This window comes from Paramisgurnus dabryanus, chromosome 7 (assembly GCF_030506205.2).
Source record: "Paramisgurnus dabryanus chromosome 7, PD_genome_1.1, whole genome shotgun sequence".
Lineage (NCBI taxonomy): Eukaryota > Metazoa > Chordata > Actinopteri > Cypriniformes > Cobitidae > Paramisgurnus > Paramisgurnus dabryanus.
Genome location: NC_133343.1, coordinates 240316 through 266038, shown reverse-complemented (window position 1 = coordinate 266038; position 25723 = coordinate 240316). Strand labels below are relative to the sequence as shown.

The 25723-nt window shown below is 38.6% G+C and overlaps 4 protein-coding genes across 7 annotated transcripts; 3 read left to right on the top strand and 1 right to left on the bottom strand.

Moving 5' to 3' along the window:
• The first annotated feature begins 37 nt into the window (after positions 1-37).
• Positions 38-4015, top strand: LOC135720807 (endoplasmic reticulum resident protein 27). The gene is made up of 7 exons (XM_065242924.2): positions 38-173; positions 402-481; positions 903-1040; positions 2167-2283; positions 2375-2494; positions 3635-3832; positions 3919-4015. The coding sequence occupies exons 1-7, from the start codon at positions 116-118 to the stop codon at positions 3961-3963; spliced, it is 756 nt and encodes a 251-aa protein (XP_065098996.1). The 5' UTR covers positions 38-115; the 3' UTR covers positions 3964-4015.
• A 5181-nt stretch (positions 4016-9196) lies between these two features.
• Positions 9197-10569, top strand: bglapl (bone gamma-carboxyglutamate (gla) protein, like). The gene is made up of 4 exons (XM_065242923.2): positions 9197-9349; positions 9427-9690; positions 9809-9917; positions 10054-10569. The coding sequence occupies exons 1-4, from the start codon at positions 9289-9291 to the stop codon at positions 10154-10156; spliced, it is 537 nt and encodes a 178-aa protein (XP_065098995.2). The 5' UTR covers positions 9197-9288; the 3' UTR covers positions 10157-10569.
• A 204-nt stretch (positions 10570-10773) lies between these two features.
• LOC135783263 (target of Myb1 membrane trafficking protein-like) lies at positions 10774-21008 on the top strand. Of its 3 annotated transcripts, none has more exons than XM_065293939.2 (16): positions 10774-10879; positions 11873-11957; positions 12027-12105; positions 12183-12332; positions 13663-13797; positions 13873-13965; positions 16668-16778; positions 16939-17072; positions 17430-17484; positions 17713-17833; positions 17909-17978; positions 18053-18128; positions 20227-20280; positions 20484-20543; positions 20637-20673; positions 20766-21008. In XM_065293939.2, the coding sequence occupies exons 1-16, from the start codon at positions 10828-10830 to the stop codon at positions 20912-20914; spliced, it is 1461 nt and encodes a 486-aa protein (XP_065150011.1). In that variant the 5' UTR covers positions 10774-10827; the 3' UTR covers positions 20915-21008. The 3 variants fall into 3 exon arrangements, with proteins under 3 accessions (XP_065150011.1, XP_065150010.1, XP_065150012.1); XM_065293938.2 differs by having other exon boundaries at positions 17710-17833; XM_065293940.2 differs by lacking the exon at positions 20227-20280 and having other exon boundaries at positions 17710-17833.
• A 2054-nt stretch (positions 21009-23062) lies between these two features.
• On the bottom strand, positions 23063-25153 carry LOC135783264 (heme oxygenase-like). Of its 2 annotated transcripts, none has more exons than XM_065293941.2 (7): positions 25044-25153; positions 24837-24884; positions 24502-24613; positions 24184-24399; positions 23716-23988; positions 23542-23632; positions 23063-23455 (listed from the first exon to the last, which is right to left on the bottom strand). In XM_065293941.2, exons 2-7 carry the CDS (start codon positions 24878-24880, stop codon positions 23349-23351), a joined length of 843 nt encoding a protein of 280 aa, XP_065150013.1. In that variant the 5' UTR covers positions 24881-24884; positions 25044-25153; the 3' UTR covers positions 23063-23348. The 2 variants fall into 2 exon arrangements, with proteins under 2 accessions (XP_065150013.1, XP_065098957.2); XM_065242885.2 differs by having other exon boundaries at positions 24837-24913; positions 25044-25076.
• Positions 25154-25723: the final 570 nt, after the last annotated feature.

Genomic DNA, 25723 nt, shown 5'->3' with positions numbered 1-25723 from the left:
CCACCAATGATCAGCAGCCGGAGAGGTCACGTGAGCGGGGGACAGCGGCCCCTGACCTTCAAGAACACAACCTGTGAGCAATTCACGTCTTATTCACTGTGTTTTGTCATTCAACATGATGTTTCTCATTGCTTTTTCTTTATTTATTGTGTGCATGACAGCAGAAGATGAAGGTAAGACGTGCAAACATATGAAACTGAACATCATATTATGAAATGCAGATGATTCTTCCAGAGAGCTATATATAAGTGTATGTCTGTCTGATGCCTAAATAATAATAATAATAATAATAATATAGTATTTGTGCATGTGATGCAGTTCAGAAGTTGTAGTTACTGATTTCCCAGCATAGTTTACTTTGATCCCGGTCATCATGTTTAACTCATCTTGTTGATTTCCAGTCCTCCCCAGACTGAATGATGTTGAATCAGCTGAAGTTTTCATTGACTCCTCTGAAGTGTCTGTAGTTGGGTTCTTTGAGGTGAGTGTCTGTGTGTCCAGTATCTGAATGAATGTGAGGAGAGGCTCATTGTGTGACACCAGAGAAATGTTTGGATTCAGCTACAGGAAATATCTGCTGTCACTGTGTGTGGAGACATTTCTGTGCCCTCTCTCTGTGGGATCTTCCCAGGATTTGTGGGATTGGCACCCTCAGCGTTCCATAAACAGTCATGAGATGAACACTAGCCTTTAGTTCAACATGAATTATATTTCTTATAATGAAGACGGTGTCGGGCATTGTTCTGTTTGTTTTTAAAGCGCTTGGGTTTATTCGTTTTAATGGACTTTTATTCAATGTTTTTGTGTCATTAAGTTGTATTCGTGGGGTCCGTTGTTATTATTACCTGCATCAGTCTTTATAAAGTCATATAAGTGGATCAGATTCTGTGTTTGTTTATCAGAATGATGAAGCTCATGGGTACAGTGAGTTTATAGCTGCAGTTAAACAGATTGAGACGCTGTCTGCTGCTGTATGCACTGAAAAGGAAGTTTGGGCCAAATATGGCATCGTTTCTGACACCATCTCCATATTCAGAAAGGTAAAACTACAACCTCATATGAAGAGTTTGGTTCCAAAACGCAATAAACGCCATTTTTGAAAAAAATGAGTTACTGCCAGAATCAATATTATATCTGGTCAGTATTAAAAAGTAAATTCTTAATTTTACGCAAATTCCAATATCCACCGTGTTATTCTGTCATCTTTTTTCCCTTTTTTCCCAAAACACAATAAACGGCACTCCTCCTTTTTTACAGAACGCAATAAATCCATTCTAGAAATTACAGTCCTAGTTTTCGTCATCTACTTTGTACCTCGTGATCAACAAACAAACAAAAACAAAATAATACTTTAATAGCATTGATAAACATGTGATGGTTTTCTGTAAGGGGATAGAAACGTAAGCCATCAACATCTAATAATTTACGCAAGAGGCACTCGGGAGACGGGTGCTTGTTCTCCCAACAGCATCTGTGAAGTTTATGTGATTCTAGCACATTGACCGCAGGGGATCTTATGAAAAACTTTACATAATTTTACTCAAAGTCAACGAAAATCGAGCAGGACCAAAACATTTTACAGCTGATCGCTGTGAAAAACGTTTAGCGACGACGTCAAGTATAACCGCAGCAATGACAGTGATCTTAACATGGCAAAGTAAGTGTTTTGATTAACGACATTAATGTTTAAATTTTAATTAGTGTGTACAACTAGTCAACTAAATGAATATAACATGGCAAAGATGAATGCACATTTATATAAGCTATTGATTCAATAGATTTATAGCATTTTGAATAAAACTTGTCATGGATGCATTTTGTGGAAAAAAAATTCTGTTTTTATAATAAATCTTTGAAAATCAAGTTATGGATTTGAATTTTTTATGTTTTTATAACCTAAAGATGCTATGTGAAAGTTTGTAACAGAAAATAGTGGTTTTCATCTTGACACTTTCTTGGTATAGAAAACACGTTTTTACCGAAATTTGTCAAAATGGATTTATTGCGTTTTGGAACCAAACTCTTCATATATTTATGCTTTAATATATACTGTGAGAAAATAACGCACTACAGTATGTGAATTATAACCCACCACTGCCTCAGAAAGATGTTATGGATTGTGTGTGTGTGTGTGTGCGTGCGTGCGTGCGTGTGTGTGTATTACAGGCTGATGTCTTTCAGAAGAACCTGCAGATTGCAGAGGCTAAGAAACTGGACACTGACGGTCTCGTGCGCTTTCTGATCATCAATGACATTCGCTATATCACCGAGTACAATCAAGTGGTACAATCAAGATAAAATCTCTTCTCTGTTCATTGGGTTTTCTTCTCATGAAATGGTTTAATATGAATGATGAAGTCTTTCTCTGTTTCAGTCTGCAGTGGGTTTGTTTCAGTCAGATGTGATGACGCACCTGCTGCTCCTGACCAACAGAGGGAGCTCTGATCCGCTACAGGAGAAACTCAGGGCTCTTGCACCCAAGTACTCTGGCAAGGTATTAAACAGATGGTAAAAATAACCACCCACCTACCTTAAATAACTAAGAGAGAAAGTGTTTGTTAGTGCATGGATGGGGTGAGGCCACAGTTTAATGGGATTAAAGGCTTCTGAATAGATTACACAACTGTGCTCCAAATGACCCTAATAATCTCCATCATTCCAGAACTGACATGAATATTCATGTAATGTGACGACATGTGTTTGTGAGACCAGACCGCCACTACTACTGATGTTTGTTTTAAGTGACGGTTTCAAAAGTGGTCTCTGTATCTTTTCATCATTTCATCACATAACCAGCAAATCAGTTTAGTTTAAAGTGAATGTATTGAGTGAGAAATATTTACACCACTGAACTACAGCTTTTATATAAAGGTTCCCACATAATAAAAAATATTAAAGACAGACACAGCAGAATTATTTAATGTTATACTGCAGTTATTTAAAAACATTAAAAGGACAAAATGTATAGTTTTCAATGGGAGGACTGAGCAGGGCAGAAACTAACGCGGGGTTAATTGTAAGACGGCTACTTTAAATATTTCTACATGCTTTTGGTCTTTTTCTCGTACTGTCAGAAGATCTCTTATGAATTTGTGAAAAGTGTTGATTATGATATTGAACACAGAGTGGTGTGGAGGCATGAAAGTAAATTTATTCATCTTATGTTTGTTTTTCTTTGATTTCTGAGTTGGGTGTGCAACCCAATCCAACCTTATATTATTTGAATCACTGTCTCTCTCTCTGTGTGTGTGTGTGTGTGTGTGTGTGTGTGTGTGTGTGTGTGTGTGTGTGTGGCCGGGTAATTATCACGTTGGGGGGACCAATTGTCCCCACAAAGATAGGAATACCAGTGTTTTTGTGACCTCATGGGGACATTTTGATGTCCCCATGAGGAAACAAGCTAATAAATCAAACAGAATGATGTTTCTTGAAAATCTAAGGTATCAGACAGTTTCCTGTGATGGTTGGGGTTAGGGAATGGGGCAGGTAAGGGGAATAGAATATACAGTTTGTACAGAATAAAATGCATTACGTCTATGGAATGTCCCCAAAAAACATGGAAACCAGAACGTGCGTGTGTGTGTGTGTGTGTGTGTTATAAAGTGTATTTATGCTTGTATGTTTTGAAATGCAGATATTGTTTGTGCTGGTGAATGGAGGTGATAAATCTAACGCTCGCGTGCTGGAATACTTCAGCCTGAAGTCCCGTGACCTGCCCCGCATCGGCATTTATGACATAGAGTCAGATCAGAAATGGCTCCTGCCGCAGGGTGAAATCTCTACTGAGCGTGTGCAGAACTTTTGTGATTCTTTTCTGAGTGGAGACCTGCAGGTAAAGCTTCTTACCGGTTAAATTTAACCTGCAGATGCTCACACACCTGCATGACAGCAAACTAAAAGTTTCTCTCTCTGTTGCAGAAGCAGACAGAGACTGAAAGACCTGAAGACAAAACTGAACTTTAACACGACTGATCCATCCTTACAATTAATAAAACATGTTTTACATAAAATAAAATTGAATCTGAGTGAATTTATTTCTGAGCGAGCCTGTAGGATAATGGATAATGAGTGAGTTTTTTAACTGAATCGACACACGGACGCAGAGTTTCTCTTTATTATCCTGATTCAAGATGGAGTCGAATAACTGAATCTTCTAGAATAATGCCATTCACAGCTGATGTGAGAGTCTGATAAACTGACAGATTGTCTTATATGGTGAATTAGATTAGATAACGCTTTAACCAAAATCATTTGTACATTATTATTTCATCGTTTATAGGATTAGACAAACACCTGCTCAGGGCTTTTGAAATATTGCATTAGAAATGATGTTCAGGACAAAAACAAACTATAGCTTGTTCTCAGAATAACAGCGTGTATAAACGTTTAAACAGAAATAATGCAATAATGTGAGTCGTCTATGGGAACACCACATCTTCATTGCAGGGATCGTATGGAGAGTGAACGTCCAGACCGCCGCTCGCCTCTGCAGAAAACATTACAGGCTAAAAACATTCACTCTAATTATTCTGTGTTTTTCAGACTTTTGTTTTGGATTTTTGTAGACATACAACTCAAAAATACTCAACTCTATAAGGCCTGTTTTATATAACGCCATCCGGCCCATGCAGCGCACACACTGTGGTTTGTTTGTGGTGTCTGCAATGATGTGGAAACCCACAACTGACTACAGCATTCAATGAACTCTATACCCCTTCACTCTCTCTCTCTTTCTTTTCTTTCTACCCCTGCTCTCTCTCTCTCAATTTCAGTATGTCAATTTAAAGGAACTTTATTGGCATGATTGTGTATACAATACAATAATTACAAACATTAAGGTGGAATTAAATTAAGGTGCTGGGTGATGGAGGAAGTACTACTGCATATAAAGACAAATAACATTAAAGGATATTTAGTATACAGAGGCACATGAGAGGTAAAATAAAATTACTGTACAAGATCAGGGCTGTGGATTATTTCTGATGGTGTTTAACTGATAAATGAATTTAGCAGCAGCTGATGGGTGTCTGTCTTCCCCCAGTAACATCTTCATTTCATCTGAATCTGAAGAGCTATGAAACTCTGGTATGAAAGTGTTTTTCTCTAAGCTCTTTATACACTCACCTAAAGGATTATTAGGAACACCATACTAATACTGTGTTTAACCCTTAATTCTATGTGGCATTGATTCAACAAGGTGCTGAAAGAATTCTTTAGAAATGTTGGTCCATATTGATAAGATAGCATCTTTAAGTTTATGGAGATTTTTGGGATGCACATCCAGGGCACGAAGCTCCCGCTCCACAACATCCCAAAGATGCTCTATTGGGTTGAGATCTGGTGACTGTGGGGGCCATTGTAGTACAATGAACTCATTGTCATGTTCAAGAAACCAATTTGAAATGATTCGAGCTTTGTGACATGGTGAATTATCCTGCTGGAAGTAGCCATCAGAGGATGAGTACATGGTGGTCATAAAGGGTTGGACATGGTCAGAAACAATGCTCAGGTAGGCCGTGGCATTTAAACGATGCCCAATTGGCACTAAGGGGCCTAAAGTGTGCCAAGAAAACATCCCACACACCATTACACCATTGAATTAATGAGAAATAGAACATGTGTTCCTAATAATCCTTTAGGTGAAGGAGAAAGTGTGTCTCTGTCTCGATCTCACCACTGTCACAATGGACACAGATTCGTCTTCTTTTGGGAGCCATGTTTGTCTATGTCGGCCTTTCTCTATTGCCAGACTGTGATCACTGAGTCTGTATTTAGTGAGGATTCGCCTCTGCTTTACATCTCTAACTGTGGAGAGATATTCTGACAGACTGTATTTTCTGTTTAGTGCCCGATAACATTCTAGTTTACTTTCATTATCCCAATGATCCAAATATAAAGTTTGACTTTCTTTAATGATTTGGTTTATTGTGGTTTGTTTGCGTTCATTAGTGCTGGTCTGGAGTTTTAGAGCCAGTTGACAGATGGGACTGGTTTTAGGTCTCTTCTCTTGGGTTTTAAGGGCTTCATATTGAAGTGTGTTCGGGGGACTTGAGTTTAAGTGTGACCAGAATTTAAGGGAGCGTTTTTTGGATGTGTATTATTAGGGGATATCTGCCTAATTCAGCCCTGCATGCATTAGTAGGTGTTCTTCTCTGAGATCTTCAGTTCTTAGATGTTTAGGTCATTCTCTTAGTTTGTTACTGAAGGTTTTCTTGTTCTGTGTTTTGTGTCCACCTGGCTTTTGCACTGGGAATGAACTACAAACATAGAAAACGTCCATCCACACAACAGTGAAAATTATACGTTGGACAGGACGTGTTGAACACAACACACAGCGTCCAGCGCTGCTGCTGTAATTCTGCGAAACGGACGCAGTACCAGACATTGAAATTACACTGCACAGACGCCAAAAGAAATCTCTCTCTTAATGCGAGTCAAGAGGTCAAGAGAGGAGAGTTCACGTGTCTCAGATTTATTCTGTGTACACCTTTACAGCATTGAGACACATTTACTGTAAACCTGGTTTGTGTCCAGATATTAAAGTGTTTGATGTTTCTTTCTTTTTAATTCATGACTTGTGTATATAATGTGTCTCAATGAATCTGTGATTTGAGAAGTTCATAAACAGCCCATGTTTATTTATTCAGATGCTTGATGATAAGTTATAATAGTAATAATGAATATAATTTTAACATGTTGGCAGTATGATCATGAAGATAACAGCTCATGAGAATAAAACAACAATGAATGATGAGATTTTCTTGTGAACTAAATATACACGCGGCCCTACAGGAACATTGTAAATGAACCTCATGCTTACAGCTGTGTTTTAGTTTATTTTATATTTGGTAGGTTGTGACCGGCCCGTGATTGAAGTTGGGATTTGTGGGGGATCCCGGTAAACTCTGATGCCTTTAACATGATGTGATTGTGTTTAGTTGTGTGTATTCAAACAGATTTGAAAGCAGTTTGTTTGATAGCTGTTTCACTAGTTTATCTGCTTATTCAGTCTGAATAATTGATGGTAAACACACTTGGCTTGCTGTCCTTGAACCTTAAGGGAGAAAAGAGAGCGAACCTGAGGCCAGGCTTGAGCCCCAAGTTCAAGATGGAGAGAAGGAGGTGGAGGAGGGATGGAGGATAAAAGGCCGCTGGGCGCGGAGGCCGAACTACAAACGCTCTTATGATGATTGAAAGTCACAGACCTGAATGTTTAAGCTTCTCCTGATCTTTTATTAAGAGCTTTCTTTAAACCTGCTGCATTGATACCTGTATTAACACAAATATTATCACTTAATATTTTATTTTGGACCTACCCAGCAGGCATTTCAATGCTGATTCACCTTTAAATCAACGTCAAGGACTAGGTTGAATCAACGTTGAATTACCTTTTGATTTTGAAAATGTATTCAACGTTGAACAACAATTGCATTATTTCAATCAAATTTAAACTTTGATTTTTAACCTTTTGCAACCATTTACTATTCACCGTTGTTTCAATGTTGAACAAACAACTGACCTTATTTCAACCAAATTTCAACGTTGAAAGTGGGTATGCTTAAAAATGTAGTTTTAACTAACTTTTAGTATAACTTTTCAGTGTACAAAATGCATTAAACTAAAACATACATAATAACATGAGCTTAAAATTATCAGTTCATGTTGTGAGGAATACCCATAGTCCTTTTCGCCTGAATATTTAGATTTTTTTAAAGCTTTTTCACAGAATAAGAACTGATAAGAACTTTAAATATTTAAAGATTTATTCATTAATGTCATAGATGTTCAAGCTCTTATATTATTAATGTTGTTTTGTTGTAAATGATAACTTTGTGAAGTCACCGTTCAGGTGTTTAGCACAGTGTTTAGCACATTTTATTGCATTTCTGTCTCCACAGTACGGAGCCCCTAAGGGCACATAGAGCAAAAATTAAATAAAGTTTAGTTTCACGTGCGCGTGCGAAAGTTTCACGTAAGCACGTAAAACTAAACTTAATTAAAAAATTCTGCACATGAACATTTCATGTGAGTGCATGAAACTAAACTTTAGATTTTTTTTACTTCATTGTCACCTTAAGGGCTCGGTTCTGACAATGCATGTCAAAAATTTATTTTTATTTGTGTTTCTTTGGAGAATCAAGTTTATTCAATGATTGACTTATACAGTCATGAATTTTGTGTTATAATACCATTTATAATCCTAAAAGTAATATAAATTAATTAAAAATAGAAAATCTTTGAACTTAATTAAGTGGAGATGTTGGACAGAGCCCAATTTATAACCCTTACCCAACTTAACATTAAGTTTACTGAACTAGAAGTGTTAAGTTAAACCTAGGCTACTATTTTTTGTTCAACTTAATTATTTTTAAAAGCTTATCCTCAAAAAAAAAAAAAAAAATTTGTCTGCTACACCAACTAAAGGTTCTAAGTTAATACAACTTAACCTGTTTAGTTTTACCCTGTGTAAAAACTAAAATGATTTATTGCAACAACTTTCTGCACAATTTTCTAGTAAAGTCAACTTATTCGGGGTTAAGGGTGTAGAAAAGTTGATTGCATAAGTAAGGAATAATAGACAACAGGTCCTTGAATTGTTCGAGAACAATGCACACCTGAGATGGGAATGTGGCCATGATGCAAACTGTAATGCGCTCGACAGACCTGGAAAATAATGCACACCTGTGGAAAGTTTTTTCAGCCAAGCAGAATGAAGCATCCTGCAGTATAACGGAGACACACAAAGTGAAGTGAAGCAAGATTTATTACATCTATAAGTTGCCAGTGAGATTTTCCTGTGCACTCCCAGAATCTCAGTGGCTAAACATATCGGATTTAATCCAGGAACATTTAAAACCTTGAAATGAAATAAATTGACCGTTGAAGAAAAATATATGTTTTACATTTAGAAGCATCGCCTACTTAGACCCACATATATGGCAAACGTTCGGTTTTATCCAGCCAGCTCTACATGGGCTCGTTCTGTAACGGACCTTCATGGCACATGTGTGGATGGGTTTTGGCTCGGTTTCTCACATTTCTATTCATGTGTTTGTCCGTTTGTCCAGTCTGTGGTTTCTGGAGCTGGTGTGTCTGTGTGTTGATGTTGGAATGCAGTAAGGGGCATGAACGTTACTCCATTCTCAAACCAATCACAAACTCCGGCAAGAGTCTGTGTGGGTGAAGGTTCGAGTATAAACACAGCGGCGATCAGATGGACATCAGACACACAAAGAAGAAGAAGAAGCGACACAATCTTCTGAGAAGAAGAGGAGATCCTGAGGAGCCATGAAGACTTTGACTCTTCTAAGTGCCTGCGCTCTGCTGTCTCTCTGCACTTCTACAGGAGGTGAGACACACGTCTGTGAGCTTGCGTATCAATATATTAGTGTTGAGATCCTAACAGTGTGCTGTATGTGCGTCTAGTGTACATAGAGGTCGACGCAGGTGCTGATACTCTGGCTGATTTGGTGGCTTCTCAGACCGCTGCTCCTGATTCTCTCTCATCATCTGCCTCATCTGCCGCCGATTCTGATTCCTCCTCTTCATCAGAATCTAATTCTGCATCTGATTCTGCATCTGATTCTGCGTCTGATTCTGCATCTGATTCTGCATCTGATTCGACATCTGATTCTGCCTCTTCCTCATCCTCTTCCTCATCCTCTGAGTCAAACTCAGCCAGCGCTGAAGGTAAGAGACAAATGTGTCTGTGTGTAATATAAAGGGGTAACAGATGATGAATGTTTGATAAATACAAATATAATCTGTGGTCCTCTCAGTCTTGATGTGGGATATGAATGTTTTTCAGGAACACCTGCCAATCACGTGCTGATGAAGAGAGATGTGGCTGCAAGACTTCTGCGACGCAGAAGAGCCGCAGCCAATGCAGCCGATCTGACTCTTCAACAACTGGAGAGGTAAACACAAATACACAAACACACACACACACGTCTGATAATGTATCTGCACTGATGAAACTCTCATCACTGTTTAATGTCTGTGTTATTCAGTAGTTTGTGTGTAATTGTGTTCTTTCATCTCTTTGTATATCAGTTTGTGGGAGGTGTGTGAAGTCAATCTGGCCTGTGAACACATGGCTGACACCGCCGGCATCATTGCAGCTTATACAGCGCATTACGGACCAATCCCATATTAACACACATCTGACCATACATGCATCCCATCATGACTGTCCAACAAACTCCAGAGCCAAAGAAGCAAAATAAAATAAAGATTTGTTTTTGTTATGATTTATGTAATGTAATTAAACAATGCCTCATCATAAGGATTGGCGCGTGTGTGTGTGTGTGTGTGTGTGCGCGCGCGCGCGCGTGCGTATGTGTGTGTTATTTTAGTTCTTATAGATTTTTAAAGTACTAGTTTAGTAAGTTTATTGTTTCTGTGAATCCTCTTCACAAGGCAAAAGTGCTGCCAGTCTCATGATTTAATAATGGCACCTGTATTGTACTGTATATATACATCACCTGATCTTCTTCATTGTCACTAATGTACTGTTTCTTATAGTAGCTGTATAGAATGCTATAATAAAATAAAATTAAACATATACAATTACGATTCAGGCTCTTATTGTTTTTTTTTTCATCATAAAATGCTCGAGTTCAATACACATGATATTAATTTGAATGTTAAACACATCATCAGTAAAGCGACACATTATTAAATCGTGCCTATGACATTTTTATGGTTCAAACGCAACATCGACGGTCTTTCAGGTCTGATATCGATTGATTGCACTTTCGCGTGAGCGCGCTTGAGTTATCTTCTAAGCTGCTGTGAACGCGCCGCGCGTCACAGGTTTACATAGTGATGGAGTTTCTCATCGGCGGTCCGTTCTCGTCTCCTGTCGGCCAGAGGATTCGTAAGTGTTAAACTTTACGCTATTAATAACTTTACTTCATTCTCACGCGAGCGTTATTTATTTATGCGGCGCATTGACGCGTGTCTGTAGGTTTTATCGATGCATGAAAAGTTACAATTCACTCCTTCAACAATGATTGAAATAATGTTGACGATTATGTAATAACGTAAATTAAAATATTGAGTCATTGTTAAAAGTGAAAATAAAGTGAACTTGTGCTCGTCCATACGGGTCGCGTCACGGCTAAAGGTGAGTCTTACGTAAACGACAATAAACATTCACGAAGAGTCAAAGTTCATTCTGCTCAGAGTCAGAAGCTTCATTTAACTTCCTCTTTAATTTAACATTTTCACGTTTGCTTTCTTCCTTAAACAAATGAGCCTCAGACTGCGCTTAAAGCAGCTGACTGTCACATGAACGCATGTGGGGGGGGGGGGGGTTTGCGCGCGCGCGCGCGCGCGCGCGTGAGTTGGTGTAAGAAATTTGCATTATGAAATTTGCATTTCTAAATTTGATGACTTTTGCAAATGTACATAAATGTTTTGCATCTACAGTCTTCTGGAATAAAACAAACAAAATTAATTTGAATAGAATTTGAATTGAATCGGTTTAATAAAATAACCTGTCAACACTCACGTATTTACCATTCTATCCCGCCATCATCCCTTTTAAATAATTCCCTGTATTTCTCCCGTATTTATAATCTTTTTATAAAAAATCCCAGTCACTTTGATCTTTGCTACATTCACCTAAAGCAGTCAGGCGTCAGTATATCTGTAACATATCAGTCAAATGACATCCACCATAGCTGTATCCCCACAACCCTTTTCCGAGGGAGGGTGGAGGATGAAAAGCAGTGTTGTTGTGTTCATTAAAATTCCCTTATTTTCATATCCCAATGTTGACGGGTATGAATATTCTGTAATGTATTGAGTCATTTTATTTTAACTATTCAGTCAGCCGTGTTATTTCTTTCTGGTCATTTGTCTTCAGAAAAAGCCACCAGTGCTGCCCTGCAGGCAGAGGACTGGAGCCTGAACCTGGAGATCTGTGATGTCATCAATGAGACTGATGATGGGTAAGACTTCAGTGATGGGTAAAACTGACCGTCATGTTGAGTCTGAATGTGTTTCTGTTGTTTGTTCAGACCCAAAGATGCAGTCAAAGCTTTAAAGAAGAGGATTGTGGGTAACAAGAACTTCAGGGAAGTGATGTTGGCTCTGACGGTAAGTGACTTTAAGGTGTATCACTTCCTCTGTGAGCAGATGTCTGTATCCTGATTGGCTGGTTTTGTGTGTTTCAGGTTCTTGAGACGTGTGTGAAAAACTGCGGCCATCGTTTCCATGTTTATGTTTGTGGAAAAGAGTTTGTGGAGGGGGTTTTAGTACGAGCGATACTGCCCAAAAACAACCCTCCTATGATCTTACACGACAAAGTGCTGAGCCTCATTCAGGTGCGTGACGGTGTCGATTATCACGTCCAGTCCAGGGTTATTATAGTAAACGAAAACTATCACGTAAACTAAAACTATTAGGGGAAAAAAACATTTTCGTTAGCTGAAATCAAATGAAAGCTAATGTTTAAAACTAAACTGCAACTATAATGTGGACCTTAAAATAAACTAAAACTAAATTAAATTTTGAAAAACAAAAGTTGAGTTTTTGTATTTTAAATGGTGCTGGACCAGCAGTTAAACACAGAGTTACTGAATCATAAATAATCAGATGTTGCTGGATCATTATTGACTAGTATGTGACAGTTTAATGTCTATTTGGTCTCCTGACCTGCACAGCAGTGATGGTGAATGAGACCAATATGGGATTTTTTTTTAAACATGATTCTGCTTCAAATAACAGCAAGTGGATGGTGATCAGAATTGATGGTAGCATTTGTGGGACTTAACTAAAGTAAAGAGTTTCAGAAAAAGTTTCAGAGATCATCATCTTCATTGCCAACGATTAGCTTAACCATTAAACTAACTGAAGAAGACTTTATTATTTCAGTGTACTGTAGACTAAATCATTTAAACTATGTAAAGTCATGCTTGGCAGCATCAGCTGATGATTTTGATATGGAATGTCCGCTAAACTAATCTTATACTTAAGATTAATCTAATCTTATATGTTTGATTTAGCAGATAATCAACAATTTGTTTAGTCAACAAATAATTATATTATGTTAGTCCAGGGATGTCTTCTGGTACAAAAATGGACACTTGTGAACAGAACATTAAACTTTGCATTGATTTTCTGTCGTTGTACACAGACATAAGTTTGTACAAGTAGGATGAGCTAATTGGTTGTTGTGGTATTTGTCATACTTTTCCTCCACTGTGATTGGACGTCTAAAAGAAAAGTACCAAGCGTAGCATTTTTCTCCACAGATAAACATTTCTCAACTGTTTAGAGGACCCAAACTCACCAATAACAACATTCAAAGACATATGGTGATAATAAATAAAGCACAGAGCAGGGTTAGGGTTAGGACTAAATGCCAAACAAACCTTATTTTATAAAATCCTTTCCTGATTTGGCAAGGTGTATGTCAACTTTTGACCACCGCTACCATGATATTACGCTAAAGACTAAAACAAGACTAACAGTAAATAAAAACTAAAAGAAAGGCATAAAAAAACTTAATCAAAAGGATTTATACACTACTAAACAGAACTAAAACTAAACTGAAATAAAAAAACTAATTACAGAACGAAATACATTTTTTTTAAGGATATAATGACCCAGGTCGAGTCAGGTAGAGTGGTAATGCTGGGCTCTGTGTTTCAGGCGTGGGCCGATGCCTTCAGGAACACTCCGTCTCTTTCTGGAGTTGTAAGTGTTTATGAAGATTTGAGGCGGAGGGGACTTGAGTTTCCCATGACAGATCTAGACTCTCTTTCCCCTATACACACACCTAACAGGGTAAATCTCTTTCAACTATTAAAGCTGCCCTGATTCATGATCAGAAATATAATGATTAAGTCTCTCTGAACTCAGAGTATTCAAGAGAATGAGATGTCTGTGTCGCCGTCTGATCCGAGTACAAACCTCTCCTCACCATCGCAACAGACCCCCGTTTCACAAGAACAGGTATTCAACACACTCATTTTACATAAATAGATGGTCTTTAGGACAATTAAGAAAACATTTGATTTATAATGGGATATAGTTTAGAGCAGTGGTGCTCCCCTGGTGTAGGGTTCACGCCCCTTGTGCCATTTCAAAGAAAATGAGTGATACAGAACAATCTAAAACAAAGAATTTTAATTAAACAATCACAAATAATATAATACTGTTCTGTTGGTTGCCTGAAGTTTAATAGAGACAGAGCGCAGTTATGCTCATTTACTTCTTCATTTAGCTGACGCTACTTAGCGACTTACTATTGCTATATATGTCAAAGGTCGCACGCCTCTGGAGCAACTAGGGGTTAAGTGTCTTGCTCAGGGACACAATGGTGTGTCACAGTGGATTCAAACCCGGGTCTCTCACACCAAAGGCGTGTGTCTTATCCACTACGCTATCACCACCCCCATTTGAAAACCACGCCTACTGGGGGGAAAACAATCCATCCGTCTCCATTCTTTTTTTCTGGCTTATAACAAAAAAAACAGAATAATGCCTAAAAGCTGCTGTGTGTCAGGGTGTACAAGCCCAAAAAAAAACAGAAATAAGTTTTTATAAGCTGTCGAGCTGTAAGCTGTTGACTACGTTTCCCTCTAGTGAGCGCTGTTCTACTAATATGGCGCTTTTCCATTGCATTGTACCCCAGGGTTTGGTTTAGTTTGGGTCGGGTCAGCTTACTTTTGGGAGCTTTTCCATTGGGTGCAGTACGTAGTACCCGATACTTTTTTCGTACCACCTCGGTTGGGGTTGCAAGCGACCCGAGCTGATACCAAACGTGACGCGAAAACACTGTAGATCACTGATTGGTCTGAGAGAATTGTCACTACAGCGTCATCGCCATAATGTAAATATTAGCTTTACCTTTGTGCGAGCTTGCGCTGTCTTTAGCAAACATGTTGTCATCTGTGTTCTGCTATAAGTTCCCAAACTCCCTTTTAGCGATGAAAAACATCCACAGGTTGAGAATCAGGAACAACATAACAGTTTTTTTCAATTCTTGCAGTTTGTGGTGGCACATTTGCGACGTGCACGTCAGCCTTAATATATGCTAAATGCAACTTAAATGAGGCTCAGCGGAGCGCCCCCGACTGACACCACGCTGGTTTGTACAGAAACTGTAATGTGAGACAGAGGTAGTGATAAACGCATTGTGCAAACATCTATTTGTGGTGGCCAATTTTAACTTTGTGGCAGACTGAGAAATAAATAAATGTACAACAACGCTCTCACTTGTATGATGTCACAGCAGTAGGCAGCGCAAATATAACGACACGCCTATAATCCCTCCCACTGCAAAGTGATACTAAACTTAATGGAAAAGCTAACCACTGTAAGGGATCTCAGGTTTCGGAAGGGGAACAAAACTGCAATCGTTCCCGGGTTTCGGACACAATATATCTGAGAGCGTTGCTAGAGTACAAATTATATTGTATTGCAATATGGAGCGTTTAAGTATTAACACTAAATCAAAACTAAACAACAGATTTGTAAATGAAAAGGTTTAATTACAGTACTGACTTAAAGTTACAGTTGAAATGGTTACACTATAAATATATGAAACGGTAAATAATACAAACAATTGACTGTTTCCAATGTATGTGAGATGTTACCTGATAAGATAGAGAAAGAAAGTTTAGAAGAAAGAGATTCACACTTGAGAACTGGAACCCCAGAGCTCAGGTGAAGAAGAAAAGGAAAGGGAGAAGGCCAACGCAAAAGCCAAAATGCAAAAGCCCAGAAATCATAAAAACCTTGACCTATATCCTCTATCTCTTGACCATGTGACTAAACCTAACTTGATGCATTCAAATTGACCAATCAGAAGATCACCTTTAACCCCCACTGTATTGGATAAACAGCTGTGACAATAGTTTTTGATCACTATCAGCACGGGGGTTGTAACAAGTTGTGACCAAGTAATAAATTCCTATATTTTTTAAATCTTACACCACGCCAAAGTGAGGTGAGCTGACCCGACCCAAACTAAACTAAACCGTGGGGTACTATGCAATGGAAAAGCGCCATATTGGTAGTATATTTAGTATATTATACTATATATTAGTAGTACTATAAAAAGTTGCCTGTTTCCACTTTTGTGTCTTTAACGCTAGTTTTTGGGGTCCATAGCTTATAAAAACGTATTTCTGGGTTATTTGGCTTGTTAGCAGTGCACCCTGTCACACAGCAGCTTTAGGCATTATTCTGTTTTTTTGTTATAAGCCAGAAATGACAAAGAGGCAGCCTCATGTAATACAAAGTCAATGGAGACGGATGGATTGTGTTCCCCCGGTGGGCGTGGTTCTCAGGTTATGATGCGTTGCGTTATGATAAATTCATATATTTCATAAAATGGCATAAAACTGTGGCCCACCTGACACCACTGGTTTAGTGGTTAGTAGGCTGGAGTGGTCAGTAGTTTTGGGGTCAGTGGTCTGGAGTGGTCAGTAGAGTGGTCAGTATTTTGGGTCTATTGTTGTCAGTAGTTTTGGGGGTTATCTTTAAGGTAGGTGGTCTAGAGAGGTCAGTACTTTTGGGATTAATAGTTTAGAGTGGTCAGTAAATTTATGGTGGGTAGTTTTTAGGTCAGTGGTGTAGGGGTCAGCATTTTGGGGTCAGTTGTCCTGGGTGGTCAGTATTAGTTTGTTTAATTTGCTTAATATCCACAGAAAATAAGATCTGAGCTGGATTTGGTGAAAGGAAATCTGACTGTCATGACTGAGATGTTAAATCAACTCAAACCTGGAGAAACTACAGCATCTGATACAGAATTACTACAGGTGCGTCCGTGCGTGCGTGTTTTACACTTTTTTCTTTGGATTTTTTTTGTTGTTGCTTTAGTAGCTGTGCTTGATAAGATTGGTTGTTGTCAAATATATTTGTTTCTCTCACTGATGTGTGTGTGCGTCTGTGTGTGTCTGTGTGTTTGTGTGTGAGCAGCAGTTGTTTTCAGTGTGCAAGCAGATGCAGCAGAGGGTTGTGGAGTTGATTCCTAATCTTTCCGAAGAGGAGATGATCGGAGAACTTCTGGTCATGAATGATGACCTGAACAACATCTTCATCCGCTATGAAAGGTTTTGACATGAGTTTAAATGCTGCTGTAAAACAAACTCCTGTAACACTTTAGTATGGGGAACACTTATTGATTATTAATTATGACTTTTGCCTTAGTAAATTCCCAATTTACTGCTAATTAATAGCTAATAAGGTAGTTGTTGTAGACGTTAGGTTTAGGTATTGGATTGGGTTAATGGATGTAAAATATGGTCATGCAGAACAAGGCATTAATATGTCCTTTATAAGCACTAATAAACCGCTAATATGTAAGCTAATAAGACACTAGTTAAAAGTGAGAATTGGTCCCTATACTAAAGTGTTACCCAAACTCCTTTATGTTTATAAACTTTATGTCTCTCTTTCTTTCGATAAAGGTTTGATAGATTAAATAAGATGCAGAGAGGGGAAACAGATCATCTGGAGGCACAGGTTAATCTTTATTTTATTGTTAACAATGGTGAATTCAGTTGGGTATAATGTTGTTATAATATTGGTGCTGAATGAACAATGCCATTTTCTTTTAAAGTTACTCACAGCAAAATATGGTAAAAATATTTTTACCCTAACCTTTTCATGATTGAGATTTGCAGGTGTGCATGTATTGCCTGATTGTTTATACTTTTCAAATGATTTAATTATTGGATTTTTTTTAAGCAGACCGATACAGGAAACCTAATTGATCTGAATCCTGTGTCACCATCATCCAATCACAACAATCTCTCAGCTGCCAATCAAGCCAATACAGCCCACAATCCATCCACCAACATAAACAGTTCAGGTGAGGAATATTTTCATTTTTTGTGATATTTTGTGTCCTAAGATAATAGACTGTGCATCTCTTTCTCTCTCTCAGTACATGCAGATAAAGAGTTTGATATGTTTGCTCAGACGAGAAGCAGCTCTTTGGCTGAACAGAGAAAGAGGTTTGTGACATTTATTCACAGCTCAACAGCTCTTCTGAGTGAACTGAAATGAGATTTGATGTGTTTGTGTGTAGTGTTCGGTATGAAGATCCAGGAGCTGTTGAAGGTCTCGCTGAAGCGCTTGACACACGACTGCAGGTCACCGCAGGGGTCAGTACACCTTTACTCTTAGGGGCTGTTTACACTTGATATTAAGATCTGTCCTGAGTACTGTGAGGGGGTGGTCCGTGAGACGGTGGGCGAGTCTTTCCGCTGTCATTCAAACGCGAGCGGGAGTAATGATTATATGAGTTTATATGGACGCGAAATAATATTATGTCGGAGTCCGCTGCTTGTTTAGCTAGTAAACATGCTGCACAGTGTTTTGTACGTGTATATGTTAAAGCTTTCTCTGATATTTCAGCGCAATCGATGAAATAGAATGGCGCAACTTTCACACACTTACAAAACTACGGAGATCAGCCGCTTTAGTTTTATCAATGAAAGGCTAAAAAAATAGCGCTGTTCACTGTGTGTTCACACCAGAAGTCAAAAAAGACGTAAAAGTTGTGTTTAGTACCTCAGATTAGATAAATGGGCGGAGAGAAGGCGGTCGTGTGTGGCTGTTCAAACACATTTAACCACATATGGTTAACACTACAAAAGCAATCCAATCTAAAGGGGTTTCGACTACCTCTGAATGTGGTTGAAAGTGGTCGAAAGAGGACGCGTTCAAAATGTCTTCACCCTTAGATGATTGTTATATGAAAGAAGGAAACCAGTGTGGCGATTCAGCCGGGTTAAATGAAATGCAAAATTTTGTGGCCTTTAGAAAATAAAGTTTTTTCTGCTATACAGTACTATTTCCAAGAATGTGACAAGATCAAGGGCAGATTAAGTGACTTTAATTCCGATGAGCATTGATATTGAATTATAATACACACTAAGGTAAAGCAAACATCACTATAGTGTTAAAACACAGTGATTCAGCAACATATATGATCATGCAGTAAAAGGATATATAATATAAACATTTTAAACAGCTTATTGTGGTCTTACTGTGATCTTAGCTACAGACACATCTCTGTGTCAGCCTGCTCCATCTCTGGCAATTGTCACTTTAAATCTTAGATCTCAAGTTTCTCTTTAATTTGTTTGAAGATTGCTTGAAGTGTGAATTTAAATAGATTGTTGCCTAATTTACGATCTACCAGAGGAGTCTGTTTCTGATGAAAGCATTATGAGTAGATGAGCATGTCACCCCTCCCTACTCGCCCAGATGCACGCACTCACACTGTACTTTTATCAATCTGAGCCCAGGCGTCAATACTAACAAGAATTGATTAATATTTTTGATTTGGTATAATGGTATTTAAATTATTTTGAGATCAAGGGGGCCCCCTAGTGGTGCGGGGCCCTATGCAAATTGCGTAATTTAATTAATTAAAAATGTAAGTTTTAGAATATGTCATACTTTATCTTTGGGGGGGGGGCGCAATGAGATGCACCATACACAAGGGGGGCCACAAAGTGGGATGCACTGTACACAGGGGGGGGGGGGGCCGCACACTGAAAAAGTTTGAGAACCACTGATTTACCAGACATTCGTAAATGAAGGATAAAAGGTTTTAAATACAGATTGTATAAACGTGGTTACTTTTGGATGAAGTGCTCATCAAGTAATAATTTCTTTCTGCTTTAGCTTCTGCACTCTTCTTTAACAACTGCACACTACTGTGTGTATTCGTTTCCCTCGCACATGCGCTGTTGTATGCATAAAGTCTCAAAAATTGGGTTACAAGTTGGACGGGTTGTGAGGTCGACCTCCCTTTTTAAGGCATACGGGAAGCGCACAAATGCAGAGAGCCAAGTATACTTTATACTTTACTGTTGTCTGGCCAGTGTAGTTGTACCACATTTTATGAGAAAGATGAAAAAGATTTCCTAGGATATTTTAAGATGTAGAAGATATGGTAAACAAGTTTCCTTTATTAAAGCTGAGGAATGTTTTCATCTCTCACTGTTTGTGTGCTGTTAATTTTTCATGTACTGACCGGCTACTAACCCTAACTAAAAAAAACTGTGTGTGTGTGTGTGTGTGTGTGTGTGTGTGTGTGTGTGTGTGTGTGTGGTTCTGTGTGTGTGTGTTGTGTGTGTGTGTGTATGCGCGTGTGTATGCGCGTGTGTATGTGTATATGTGTGCGTCTGCGTGTGTGTGTGGGTATGGGTGTGTTTGTTTGTTTGTTTGTTTGTTTGTTTGTTTGTAAAGGACACTGAGAGCAGCTGGATCCGTCAGTCTCAGTGGATTTACTGTGAGAGTCTGGTGGGTTTTTATTGTGGTGTTACTGAAGCGTTTTTAACATTTAATTAATTCATTAATCAATAACAGATTATTTTCAATGTGAAGCTGTGATGTTAGTAATGACATCATGTGTTGTGTGTTTGTTCTTCTAGATAGTTTACTATGTAAGCCTAGTTAAACTAAAGATTTGACTGACCTATGTGTGGTATTTTGTATCCTGTCAGATTCCAGCTCCACATAGCTCTGTTATGGATGATATTGAAAACTGGTTGACCACAGAATCGGTAAAGAAAATATTCTCCCACTTCAGTCTTAGATCAGCAATATAGCAATGAATGAGCGTTTCTGATGTGGGATTAATGAATGTTATTTTGCAGCCGGACGTTGATGATGATGATGGTGTGACCAGCGAGGGTAAGAATCTGATGATCAGTCACGCTATACTATACCTGATCAAATATATTTAAAGTCACTCATCTGATTTCTGCTTTTTAATTCTTTGACAGATTTTGATAAGTTTTTAGCCAACCGAGCAAAAGCTGCAGATCATCTTCCCTCTATGAAGCAAACGTCATCCGCATGCGTCAGTCACACAAGCCCTCGACAGCAAACCAGCAAACAGGATCAGAAAGACGATGAGCTCTTCTCTCTCTGAAAGCCTCCATCGACTCTGAAGATTTGCTTCTGCGTTCACGTTGAACACAACCACAGCTTTGTTACCTCAACACTTCTATAAAGATTTGATTTCAGCCTTTGGTGTGCGTGTGGCCGCTTATGAATTCATATCAGATGTATTTAATAGAAATGTATGTATTCACTGAGTTAATGTAAAAAACATTAAATGATGTTGTAAATGAGCTATAATCTGTTGTCATACTTTAACTGCTTTGACATTATAAATCTAAAATATAATGTTCACACTTGTGTGTTTTTGTGTTGTGATAATGTGATGTTTGGAAAACATTTAGTGAAGGAGCAATGATAAAGGTTCATTGTCGCTGTGCCTTCTATGAAGTTTTTGGATGTCTTGTTTATCTGCTTGTGAATCTCTGTTTTTGTAGAAAGTTTTCTTGATATCAGTGAATGCTGTTATTCTGTTAGCCATGATATCCAGCATTTCTTCTCTCAGAATGACTGAAGTTAAGTTTGTGTACTGGTCCAAATTTCTCAGCACAGTCTGTGAACTCAATAACCTTGAGCTGACAAACCACACGAATAGAAACTGCTGACAATCAAACTGTTTTGGTACTGATGAGCGTCTGATGGTGCTTTTATAAACTCATTGTCAAACTCAAGATAAAGTGACTCTAGCAGGCACATCTGAATCTAATGTTATGTTTACTTTCTGTCTCCTATATCTTCATCGTCTTGTCCCACAATTCTGTGCTTGGGCATTCATGGGGGGGAATGTGATCGAGTTGCCAAAAAAACGTCTGAATCACAAATGTTGTGTAAATGAATGTGTTTTTTCACTTTCTACATCTTTTGATTGAATTTCTATTAAGAAATTATTATTGTAGTTTTTAAATATTCGATTAGTTATCACAAAGGTGCTCTGTTTATAAATAAATCAAACAGAATTCTATTACGCTGACTATGAAGTCTATCTGAATGCGTTTCCCAGAGCTGCCTTCATGCCTTTGGCTGTGTACGAAAGCTTAAGCTGCTGACTGGTTGCCCCGCTGCCTCATGAGGCAATAACTGCGTTCGGACAGCCTTAGTAAGCAGCAAAATGGAATTTTATTTGAAATATAAACAGAAAGCACATATGTGATAACTAATCGAATATTTAACAACTACAATACTAATTTCATACTAAAATACTACAGTCAGAACTTCTTGGCTGCCATTTTATTGTTTTGAACTCGACCCATCACATTCCCCACGCACACATGCATAGATTGTGGGACAGGACAATGATGGTATCTCAGGAGACGGGAAGTAAACCCAACATTGAATTTTGTCTTGATTCCTTCCTGTCAGAAGCTTTCGGATGCAGCTGTAGCCTAATGCAGGGTTTTTCAAATCCTACCCTGGTGGGCTGGTGCCCTGCAGAGTTTAGTTCCAACCCTGATCAAACAAACCTACCTGGGATTTTCCAAGAAGATATTAATTAGCATGCTCAGGTGTGTTTGATCGAGGTAAACTCTGCAGGTACTGACCCACCAAGGTATATATCAGGGCTTCACATCATAATTTATGAATGAAAGTTCTGGCTGTTAAAGAGTAAATAAAACGCCTGGTCTGAGCTTGACTCCACCCACTGGCAATATTTGAAAAATACAAAAAGTGGGAAGATCCCAATGAAGATAGAGGGGATGAACTGAGCTCGTACCAAGTGTGTGGTGAGATCGTAACAAAGACGTGGTGAGCTTGAACCTGCTTACGTAGGATCGTACTGCTTACATCACTCGGTACCGCAACATCCAACAGGAAAATTCAACCGCAGTAGCCACTTTTAAACCTGAAGAGGGCGGCACTCAAACGTTTTTACACCATATATTGTAGTATTGAAACACTTGATACCCAAATGTCAAAAAAGTTACTCAAATCAATGAACAGCACTAATAAAGCCCCATTCTTACAGATCATTAACTAAAAAACATTGGTTAAGGGTTAAGTTACTCTTTAAGTATTAAAGTGGGTATACGGAAATTCTTGACCTTTCTTATTCTGCGTATTACTTAGACTTCACCAGGTGTTTTTAAACTGAGGTTCAGGGGTCCGCAGAAAATGATAGAGAATTTCATTTTCTTGCTACATGTATTAAAGAAACATATGAGAGACCAAACATTTCATCAAATAAATCTTCAAACGAGTTTATTACAAAAATATAGTATTAATACAACAACTACATATGTATATACATATATATACAAAAAAATTCTGAGCATTCAGTTCTGGATTGAGTCTGATTAAATGAAATGCATAATAATAAATATTAAACACAGATTATACATCTGATCTGAATTCATGTACAGTAAAAATACAGTGATGTGTGTTTTAAATGAATGCATTGAAGTGAGGTTCTATTAAACATGTGAACGTTATTACACAATAAACAGGTGAGTGGCAGGTGTTGTGTTTGTTTAAAAGACATAAACCATCCCGACAGCCAGAATCACAAACACACCCAACAGCGTTCGCACAAACTGTGGGATCAGAGACGAGCTGCTCGATTCAGACACTGGAAGATCTGAGGAGACACAAACATAATTTAATGTTGAATGTTGTAATGAAACACTTCTTCTCTTTGTGTTGTGTTGTTTGTGTGTATCTCACCTGCAGTCGTTGTGTTGTCTTTTTGTTTTGTGTGTCTCTGTCTCATGTTGTTTTCTGACTCACACACAGAGTTCTGCAGCTCATTAAAAACCTGAGGAGCACAAAATCACTTAACAATTCCCTCTGATGAATAATAAAATGATCATCACTTATGAGTACACAACGAAACCTCACCTGAATGTTGAGCTCAAACGCAGTGATGGCCTCCTCCAGGACTCCTCTCCTCTGCTCCTCCGTCAGCTCCACGCTGTTCATACGGCTCCTGTACAGCTGCTTAAAGAGGTTTGGGCTGCTAACCGCAGGAAATGAGAAAAATGACAAGCCCTCTCCGTTCTTCAGTCCCAAAGACTTCTGGGTAATGCGACCCAGCACCTGACCACCCGACAGGTCACCGAGGTAGCGCGTGTAAGCGTGGGCTAACAGGTATTCAGGGTGATCTCTGCCCACCTTAATGAGAAAACATGAGCTTTATTAATACAGTATGAGATGATAAATATTTTTCAGACTGTATCAAATGTCCTCTTAAAAGGTTTTCAGCTAATCTGATACAGACAGCTAGAGAACAGGATACCAGTCAGTCATTACAACTTTATTAACAAGGCTATTGGTAGTTTCGGAAACTAGATGGATCTGGTTGTTCACCTTTTTCAGTCTCTGGACGTATCTCAGCGTGGCGGCCGGGACTGTGATCTTCTCTCTCCAGTTTTGACCGTAGAAATACTCCAGGTCTTTCCCGATGGACGGCAGACGTGCCAACTCCTGTGGGAAGTATATGGGAGCCACGGAGTCGTGTGCGGCGTTCCTGTCGAGAGCTTCTTCTAACGCCTCATAAATCTTATAGAGCGAACACAGAAGCATCTGAAAACACAGCAGGACACAAATCAGATGAGTTTTTTATCAGTCGATCGCTAAAACTCCATTAGCTGAGATCGATCTGGATAAAGATGATTGACAGATTACCTGATATTGTTTTAGGGACACCTGTCCTCTCTGGTAGCTCAGCATCAGTTCAGTGTTTTCTGCTCTGGTGTGACTGTCTTTAGTGACGGCTTTAATCTGTTCAGACAGATCACTGCGAGGAAACACACACACACACACCCATAAACATCATCATCACTGAATCCTTTACATTCAACTGCGACAACTACCGATTCAATCATTATTATCCACTGTCTGACATCAAATTTCAATAATCTGTCTGTCTGTCTGTTGATGCTGTTGTGCTTTATGTTATGTGCTAAACATCTCTTCAAATGAATCACATTTAAGGACAGAAGAGAGTTTGAGAGATTCACCTGTCTGTGATCAGCTGTGTCTGGGGTTTCTCCATCGTATTCATTTCTCTGAGCAAAAACGAAAACACAGCCTGTGACTTTAAACACAAATCATTGCAATTCTATAGAATTAAAGAATCCACTGTGATAAACATAAAACACAGCTGACAACACAAATATCTCTGTTTTAAAAGCTTAAAAATGAAGATAGACAAAAGATTTACTCACTCAGCAGATGAACGTTTGCTTCTGATGTCTGATAATGAATGATCTGAGTCTGACTGGAGTGATCTGCTTTATATACTCTCTCTCTCTCTCTCTCTCTTACACAAAGACACAATGAGTGAGTGAGACAGGGTAACAGCAGCAGATCACAGGACAATGGGAGGAGGAGGAGGAGGTCCAGAACTAAACATGACTCAACACATGGAGCTCGAGGTGTGATGTTGAAAACATGACTCTGAACAAAATTTCATCACGTGATCTAGAGTGCATATGTGGAAATCCAACGTCCTTTCATTTATCTGATCTCAGAAATCTGATTTTTAAATCAAACAACCTGGCATCTGATAATTCGACTTTAAATCTCATTAAAGTATCAAAACGTTTAATTTTACTGCGAGTTTATGTTAAATATCTGACAACACGAGAGCGCGCGGATGTATGAGAACTTCAGGTTAATGTTTATTGTGTAAATGTTGTGCGTTGTGTGTGATTTGTAGTGTGTTTGATTTGTTGTGTGCGTGTGAGCGATAATAGAAAAGCATAACCGTGACTCAGCGTGAACGCGCTAACCATGAGCCAGCAGAACGCGCTCAGTAAACATGACTCAGACAAACAATCTGAAGTTTTTTGTTTGTACTGCTGATGTCAGTCACTGCGTGTAAATATTGACACGAATAAATATA